The sequence below is a fragment of the Sinocyclocheilus grahami genome, unplaced genomic scaffold (assembly GCF_001515645.1).
Source record: "Sinocyclocheilus grahami isolate Dianchi unplaced genomic scaffold, SAMN03320097.WGS_v1.1 scaffold563.1, whole genome shotgun sequence".
Taxonomy (NCBI): Eukaryota; Metazoa; Chordata; class Actinopteri; order Cypriniformes; family Cyprinidae; genus Sinocyclocheilus; species Sinocyclocheilus grahami.
Genome location: NW_015505742.1, coordinates 368,455 through 378,096, shown reverse-complemented (window position 1 = coordinate 378,096; position 9,642 = coordinate 368,455). Strand labels below are relative to the sequence as shown.

Genomic DNA, 9,642 nt, shown 5'->3' with positions numbered 1-9,642 from the left:
GGGGGGTTGAATTAAAATAAATCATTATTTTGTATGTTGAATCAGGAATTGCCATTATTTGAATGAATGAAGACAAATAAAGAATTTGCCCACCATAGTAGCACATACAGTATTTATTGGTACTTGGTATAGAATTTTTTTTTTTCTGTGAATAAACTATTTTCTTTCTTTCTTTCTCTCTCCATCTATTTTCATAATCATACAGTGACAAAGACAGTGTGTGCAGAGCAGTGTGATGGACGCTGTTTTGGTCCGTACGTCAGTAACTGCTGTCACCGTGAATGTGCAGGAGGCTGTTTCGGACCAAAAGACACAGACTGCTTCGTATGTCAACATCTTCCTGTATTTATACCTCATTCTGCATGATTTTAAAGTGTACTAGAGGTATTGACAAATGCCTGCTCACTTCATTTTTAAAGTAGTTTCATGGTGATGTTGTGCTGTATTGTGTGTTGAAAACACTTAAAGCTCTGCAGAGGTGTTTCTCCATTATAGTCATGTTTTGTTGATCGACCACATAATTACATGACTGTTTTTTGTTCTCAGGCTTGTACCAACTTTAATGACAGCGGGGCCTGTGTGACACAATGTCCTCAGCCATTCGTCTACAATCCAACAACCTTCCAGCTCGAGCACAATCCCAACGCCAAATACACCTATGGAGCTTTCTGTGTCAAGAAATGCCCACGTAAGTAAGGTTTCTTGGAGAACAATATTACTAATTTAACAAACAATCACTTTCTCATGGTCACTACTCTTTAAAAAAAAAAGGATTGTTAGCCTCAAATTCCAATTTGAGAAATGTTCTTTCCCCACCTCAGACTATCATTGCACAGCTAATACTCAAATATTCTGCTGTCTGGATCTCAGATAACTTTGTGGTGGATCACAACTCTTGTGTCAGAGCCTGTCCGAGCAACAAGATGGAGGTTGAGGAAAATCACACCAAGATGTGCATCCCATGCACTGACATCTGTCCGAAAGGTCAGTGATATTCGCAAAGGTTGTTTAGTTCTCTTATTGACTTTAGTGGGATGATGATACATAGATCCAGAAAGTCCCTTTAAGTTCACTTGGCAGCCATGCAGGTAATGGTACATTTTCCTTCTTTAGTGTAAATAATACTTCATAATGTGCACTATAATTCAGGATTTTTAATGTTGTTGAAAGAAGTATGTTATACTCACCAAGGCTGCATTTATTTGATAAAAAAAATGCAGTAAAAGTGTAATATTGTCAATTATTATTACAATTTAAAAATACTGTTTTCTATTTTTATATGTTTAAAAATGTAATTTATTCCTGTGATGCAAAGCTGATTTTTCAGCATCATTACTCTAGTTTTCAGTGTATCCATGTATTTCATGATCCTTTAGAAATACTTCTTATATGCTGGATTTGATGATCAACAAACATCACAGAAGTGCTGCTTCATAATTTTGTGAAAACTGTACTTTTTTTTCAGGATTCTTTGATGAATAGAAAGTTCAGCAGTTATTTGAAATAGAAAACATTTGTAACATTATAATTGTCTTTACTGTTGCTTCTGATCAACTTAATGCCTCCTTGCTGAATATAAAAGGATTGATTGATTGATTGATTAATTTTTATTTTTAAAGGATATATACTGTATAAAAGGAAATTAAATGTGTATTTTTCAGGCTGATCCAGCTAATGCATATTCACATTTGAGAGTAAACAAAGATGATCAAAAAAGCAGTTGACTATTTAACTAAAAGTCAGGACTTTACATCCACCAAATTAAGCATTATGCTTTCTCCCATTAATTTTCCTTTCATTAGTTCCATCTACCCTTCTTAGACTGTCTCTGAAATGAAAAGACCAGCATATTTTGTGTTTTGGATGCTGGTGTTCTGGTGTCTCGAATAGACTTCTTAGCCATGTTAACCAACAAAAGACTACCTTGATCATCCAGAAATACCATTCTAGTTTTTATTAATAAACCAGCCAAACCAGCGCTAACCAGCCATGAGAAATTCTTGCTAGTTCCAGATAGTCTAAAAAGCAGAGGAATCGTATACCTGCAGTGCATGTAAAACTGTAAAGTATGTAAAGAGTAAACACGTTATTGGTCTCCTCTGTCATGATTGCAACAAAAGTTTGTTGTTTTTCAATAGAGATTAATGAGGGATGACCACAAAATAAGCAGAAGTGATAATGGGCCCAGGCACCAAACTGGGTCATATTAGTCAATCTCAATATGACTCGCATTTGATCATAATTAGGCTCATAATGAGGGGGAAATTGACTCGCTTGATGTTTGAATAACTCTTTTTCTTCAGTGAAATATGATCAAGCCAGTTTTTCAGTTCATTTTACAATGTGTGTCAACATGTCTTTGAGAATCTGTTAAAGGGGACATCGGATGAAATTGACACATTTTTTAGCTTTTTTTTTTTTTTTTTTTGCATTTAGTCTCTGACGTGTCTGCCAGCTTAGAAAATCTGAAAAGAAAACACGCAGCAAGTTTGTTATGGGTTGTTTGAGTCTGAAACTGCTGTTTCAATTTGCAGCCGGTTTCTACGTAGATAGCAAGCTATTTGAATAAGATCACTTTCGAGCCGTATATGTATTCTGAGGCAGAAATTCATCCGTCTTGTTTTTTTTTTATTATGTCTATTTTGTTTTATTATTTATTTGTTTCCAATTTAGTTGTAATACTTCAACTTCAACTTTAGTTAATTTCCAAGGCAACATTTTTTCTTCTAATATGTATCTTTCATTTTATTTCAGTATTATTTCAATTAATGGAAATTAGTATTAGTTTTTAGTTTTAGTCAACATAAACAACACCTGAGAATAACCTTTCAGAATTATTAAACCAAGTGTTTGACCTCAGTTTTGTTGTATAAATGATAAATGTTGATAGATTGGTTGTTTGTGGTGTTCAGTGTGTGATGGTATAGGTACCGGCAGTCTTCAAACGGCTCAAACTGTAGATTCCAGCAACATTGAGAAGTTTGTCAATTGCACCAAAATCAATGGCAACCTCATCTTCCTCATCACAGGCATTAAAGGGTGAGTCCAGTCTATTTATCTGTTTGTGGCCTATATATCCTTAAAGCTTTGTCTAGCATATATATCCCATACATGGTCTAACTTATATAACCCTTTTTCTGTTTTCTTTTTGTGTTTTATTTTTAACAGGGACATGTTTCATGGCATAAAAGCTCTGGACCCTGATCGGCTAAATGTATTCCGCACCGTCAGAGAGATCACAGGTGAGCATATCCATCACATGACAGCCCATTAAACCTGTGTAGCCTTGCGTAAAACCATCAACTTTCTTTATTTCTTCATACATTAACTTTTATCCTTTGAGTTGGGAAATATTCTATGTCACAAAACCTTATGTTAATGCGGTACACAATATTTATTTGTTTATAAAGCCTCAAAGGAATGAACTATGAATCATGTTAAAAGCCTTTTGTCACTTTCAACTTATTCTTATGATTGTGCCAAATAGCTAATGGAGTGAAGCAGCAAAGCAACGTTTTCAAAATGAAACTCAGAAACTGCTCTCTTGTGCGCCATTGGTGTGCCCTCAGTTTACACACATTTCACCCAATACAAGACAACAAACTGGTAATTAAAACAATGTGCATCTGAAGAAATGATACTTTGTGGTAATGGAACTCGTTCTTTTAATTAGCGCAATCATTTCCCTTAATATACTTTCATTTCAATGTAATAGGGTCGTTTTATACTGTCTGACAGGCTGTAAATAATATTGCACTCACTGGACCTGTGGCGATACCCCAAGCCGATGTCTGCTGTCATAGTAACAAACTTGTTTGTTTATTTGTTTTATTCTCAGGGTATTTAAAAGCATGGATATTTTTTATTTGTTCTGTGTTTTCATAGGTTTCTTGAACATTCAGTCTTGGCCGGAGAACATGACAGATCTTGGCGTTTTCTTGAACCTTGCCACCATTGGAGGACGCTCTCTTTATAGGTAAATTATCACAAAATTGTAGTTGAAAGTCATCATCATCATCATCATCACCAGATTCACAACAGTTGTGTACATTCAATAATTTGTTCATACCTTTGGTTTTAATGTTGATAAATCCTAATAAGGAGTTAAAAATTTGAATGATGTTTATGATTGTACACAACTGATAGCTATTGAGAATAGTCAATTAAAATATCGCCCCACTTTATATTAACTGGCCTTAACTACTATGTACTTGCGTTTAAATTAATCATTTAATACAATGCACTTATTGTGTACATACACGTTTTCACATTCTACTTATATTTTAAAAATACCTGTATGTAATTACATATGTAATTATTTTCCCTAATTCCATTTATAATTACACTGTTGACCCATCACTTACACCTTAACCCACCCTTAAACCTACCCATACCACCAAACCTGTCCCTAACCTTACCTGTATCCCACTTCAATAGCAGCAAAAGTGTTTTGCAATACAATAAGAACACAATAAGTCAATGTACTTATTTTTTGTTGTAGGTACATAGTAGTTAAGACCACTTAATATAAAGTGGGACCAATAATATTATTTAATAAATGTTAAAAATATTTTGTTTCACTGTGATTGTTTATAAAAAGTATTTATTATTATTATTATTATTATTATTATTATTATTATTATTGTTGTTGTTGTTGTTGTTGTTGTTGTTTTAATCATTTCAGTGACTTTGCTATTATTATTATTATTTCTATAATTGCTGATGTTGTTGTATTTGTATGATATTTTGTAATTAAATTTGATATTATTATCATCATCATCATCATCATCATTTTAATGAATTACATTTTAAGTGATTATTAATTAAATTATGTATTACTACTACTATTACTATTTTAATAATTTCAATTCAATTAGCTAATATTAACAACAACAACAACAATGGTAACAATAATGACAACAACAACAACAATAATAATAATAATAATAATAATAATAATAATAATGTTTACTATATTTAATTAAATGTTAGAAAATTATTTCAGAATATTGTGTCACAGTTATGTGGCTGAACTATAGGTGGATTGATGATACCCATGAGTAAAGCCTGTTTCCCTCATCCAACTCACTAAACTATGTCCAAAACTCACTGCTGGACTAGTTTAGTGAAATCTAATAGGCCTTTGTACTTTCAGAGGATTGGCAAATGTGTGTTGTTGTCCCAAGTGTACTTTCCCTGTCCAATTTTGGGTTGAATCTTTTCACAGATTTGCTCATACTTTAAATGATTTAAATATTTTTTTAGTAATATATTCAGAAATGTCCTCATTAACTACTTCTAAGAATTCCCTTGTTTCACATTAGATCCAAGTGAAAAATGTTCACTCCCTGCGGATGTGACACTCAAAATAGTTCCTGTAGCATTGTTGCCATTTATCAGTGACATCTTCAATTATATCCTGCTTTAATGTGAAGAAAAGTGAAGCTGAATTAGCTGTCCAGTTTGAATAAAAATATTATTATTTTTAATATAACAATATAATTAAATATAATTATATTTTGAACAGTAATGATTGATTGATGTGGTCCCTGCTCTCTAAATATCAGCTTGAAACATGCACATTTCACTATAATAAATACACTATTTACTTCTTACAAAAAACATTCCCTGTCAATAATTAATGGTTTTAATTAGTAGTAATAGAAATAAAGTAATAGCTATTGTAACTAATAGCTAAAAATAGTAACCTTTTAAAGCATGTCAAGAAACCTGACAAGCTTTCTGAAGGTGATTTGAGTAATAAATATTTCATGAATATCATAATTTCACAGCCATATTTGTAGGTTGGAGACATCTAAGTTCCAAATGAATGAACTGATTGCAGTGTTTTCTTTGTTTCTGTTCATGTGCATCTGTGTATTTTTTTCCAGCTAAAGAGCAGATGGTTTGTGATCCGTTGTGTTCGGAGGAAGGATGCTGGGGACCTGGTCCAGACCAGTGTCTCTCGTGCAAATACTTCAGCCGAGGAAAGACATGTGTCAAGTCCTGCAACTTATATTATGGGTGAGTACTGTATGTGTGCAAACAAATCATTTGTGGTGTCACTATGCTCATGTATAGAACTTGTTTTTTCTTCAAAGTTGTATTTAAAATAAATAAATAAACGAATGACTGAATGAATGAATGAATGAATTAATTAATAAATAAATAAATAAATAAATAAATAAATAAAATCTTATACTACTTTAGCTTGCTGTTGCCTTAATATGAATGTGTTTTTCAAATGCATATTTGTTCAGACGGGCCGCTGGCTCCAAAGATATATCTGCAGTATGACTATCATGATCAGTCTATCAAGATCAAGGGATCAAAATGCTTTTAATGCTATTTATAACTCAAAGGAATAGACCGACTCCCTTGCTTTTCTGGCAGGCGGAAAAAAAAATAACATGGAGACATGGAAACAGACATTGAAAAGAACAGGCAAAATATGCAATGCTAGGCTTTTGTTTGCAAATGTGTTTGTGGCATCCAAGATTGAGTTAAGAATTTAAGAAATACTTGTGTGGTGAAAATATAGCTTGTATTCATTGCACGTTTTAATTATACATAACCTCTAATGTCAGCTCTAACATTTTTAATAAAGGAAAAATGTTCTCTAAATAAATACAAAAATGGAATGGTAATCATTTAAATTCAGGATTACAAAGAGCAAAACATTATAGCAAAACATTTCTGATCTTACATATATACAGTTAGGGAACCATGCATTTTTATTTTTTTTTTCCTTTTTGAGTCCTCATACCGTTGGCACTCATTCACTGGAGGTTTGATTTCGTTACATCTTAGATACTGCTTTCAGGACTTCATTGATAAGCTTTCGTTCTTTGCTCATTGGAAACTCTTTTTGAATACTCTCAATGAAACTATCGACAGCAGAAACAAATGAGAATAGTTATTGACGGCTCCTTAAGCTGTTTCCACTTGTATTGCTTTTCTTATAAGTCTGTTTAGTTAATTGACCTAGATTTGGATTTAAGCAGCCCCTGGTCACTGAGTATAAAGGCCTTCAATGTCATGCAAACCGTGCATATTTGTCAAACAGTGCATTTTGCTATATACTTGTTTTTGTAGAATGTACTACAGTATACAATAGCTGGCTCATAACACATTGTTCTCTATCTGTTCTAGGGATGTTCGAGAGTACACCAATGGCTCAGTTTGTGTTGAGTGTGACAGCCAGTGTGAAAAAGCCGGAGAGAAAAGTTTGACCTGCCATGGTCCGGTACGAGCCTAAAAGCCATCTGAGACTATATTAGTTACTGGATTTTGTTTTTGCTTTAATTAAAACTTGACAACCTTGACGTGAAACAACAGAAAAAGCGTCCTCATCTCATCATAGCTCCAGTCTGCATATAGTGTGAAACAGAGTGGTATTGATTAGAAACAAATTAAGCTATCCACTTTTAGTCTCAAAATTAAATCCTGTCTGTAGCCTCATTCAGAATGTATCGTCAGACCGTATTAGATGATGCAAGGCTTGGCTAACCATGCTATATCATGCAGTTGCATATTATTGATGCAAAGAGGTTGTTTATTAGTGGTGCTTGCCTTTAATGTATATGTTATACTTACATTGGGACAAATCCCTTTACACAAAGAATTAAACTGTGGTGCATAACATGCCCCAAATGTCCTGCATATGTGGTATTACTATCTAAATTACATGAATGTTTCTTTATTTTATTTGTTTTATAGAGAAGTGTTTTTACTTGCCTTACCAGATGGACTTATGATTTTTGTTTGTTGGACAGTAAAACAGGTGAAATGACATAGATTTACACTGCCGTTCAAAAGTTTAGGGACAGAATGTTTTTTGTTTGTTTGATTTTTGTTTTTTTTTGCTGCAAAATTTTAAGATATATATTTATTTATTCTGCAAGGATGCATAAACAACTTTTACATGTTACAAAAGATTTTTATTTGAATACTTTGTATTCATCCAAAAAAAGCATAAAAAAATATATAATTTCCACAAAAATATTATGCAGAACAACTGTTTTCAATATAGTATGAAATAATAAGGTAATAAGATTTATTTATTTATTTAAAAAAAACAAAGCATATTAGAATGATTTCTGAAGGATCATGTAACACTAAAGACTGGAGTAATGATGTTGAAAATTCAGCTTTGTCATCACAGGAATAAATTACATTTTAAAATATATTAAAGTAAAAAACAGTTATTTGAAATTGTATCAACATTTAAAAAAAAAAAAATATATATATATATATATATTTTTTATAATTTTTTTTTACTGTATTTTTGATCAAATAAATGCAGATTTGGTGATCATAAGAGACAAAAAAACATAAAAAAATCATAGCAACCCCAAACCTTTGAACGGCAAAGACCTGAAAGTCCTTTAGAACTTCAAAAGATTTTGATTTTGAATGTGTTAGGAAAAGTCAAAATGATATTACACGACTGTGTTTGTTTCATTAAATGTTTCCTTTCCCCTTTTAAAACAATGCTTCAGTCTCTTAAGACACTTTTCATTTCCTAATCTTACATCTTTCTCTCGTCTCCCATTACAGGGTCCAGATCACTGTGTGAAGTGCTTGCATCTCAAAGATGGACCCAACTGTGTGGAGAAATGCCCTGATGGTCTGCAGGGAGCAAACAGCTTCATCTTCAAATATGCCGAGACCAACAATGAGTGCCATCCCTGCCACCCCAACTGCACCCAGGGGTACGACTGTTTGCTTGTGTTTGCACTTAAATCTATTTGTAAGCTTCTTTCCTTCCTTTAACTGCATCAAGCACAATATGCCCAGAGCACTAACCTAATTGCCCATGTGGGTAATGCCGTCGTGGTTACCGCATTCAGTTAGACGCATGGGCCTGGGGGATTTGAGAGCAGAAAAAAACAGGTTCTTGAATTCCTAGATCAGTGGTTCACAACTGGTTTAGCTGGAAACTGGAAATTTATAGGAGTTACATAAATAGCCTGAACCCAATAATATGCAAAATTATTAACATGTATTTAGTGTTTAATTTGTAATAGTCACGTTAAGGGTTCCATGCCCTTATTGGCTGACAATTCTCTGCTCAAAACTTTTATTTTTATTTTTAATTTTTTTTACCTGGATTGGCGAATCTCACAAAAACATGTCCAGGTCACATGTCAAATCAAAGGAAAATATAATAAATTATATTTTGCATGATGACAATAAAGGCTATTTTTTTATTGTAACATTTTCATGATGGTTAAGCACATTTTCTCTTACATTAACATAACTGTAATGTATCATATAATAGTTAGATTATCATTTTTATTTATAATTTTTTTAGGCTACTCATTTTGTTATTTTTTATCTGGATAAATTTAGGACAGTATTAGAAATGGCACCATGGTGAATAGTACTTGAATAATACTGGTAAAATCTACCAGTCTGTTGCAATGCAACTCAAGTATATTAATTATAAATTGTTATATAATTTTCTGTGTTGCAGTTGTACTGGACCCAGAGTACAAGATTGCATTGGCATGTTGGACAGGTAAGATATTTCACAAGTGCAGCTTTGACCAAGGACAAATTACAATAAAAAAGCAAATAAAAATATTTGATGCACAGAAAGAATATTTGAAAAAATATTAAATTAAATTAAATTAAATT

At 32.6% G+C, this 9,642-nt stretch overlaps 1 protein-coding gene across 1 annotated transcript in view; it reads left to right on the top strand.

Moving 5' to 3' along the window:
• Window positions 1-9,642, top strand: part of LOC107556266 (receptor tyrosine-protein kinase erbB-4-like) — a 153,550-nt gene that overhangs the window by 119,711 nt on the left and 24,197 nt on the right. The window contains exons 6-16 of the mRNA XM_016239335.1: window positions 206-324; window positions 547-688; window positions 871-984; window positions 2,913-3,039; window positions 3,169-3,242; window positions 3,886-3,976; window positions 5,793-5,800; window positions 5,892-6,024; window positions 7,153-7,246; window positions 8,560-8,714; window positions 9,479-9,523. Coding sequence (XP_016094821.1) covers window positions 206-324; window positions 547-688; window positions 871-984; window positions 2,913-3,039; window positions 3,169-3,242; window positions 3,886-3,976; window positions 5,793-5,800; window positions 5,892-6,024; window positions 7,153-7,246; window positions 8,560-8,714; window positions 9,479-9,523 — 1,102 coding nt within the window. The remainder of the gene's footprint in view (window positions 1-205; window positions 325-546; window positions 689-870; window positions 985-2,912; window positions 3,040-3,168; window positions 3,243-3,885; window positions 3,977-5,792; window positions 5,801-5,891; window positions 6,025-7,152; window positions 7,247-8,559; window positions 8,715-9,478; window positions 9,524-9,642) is intronic.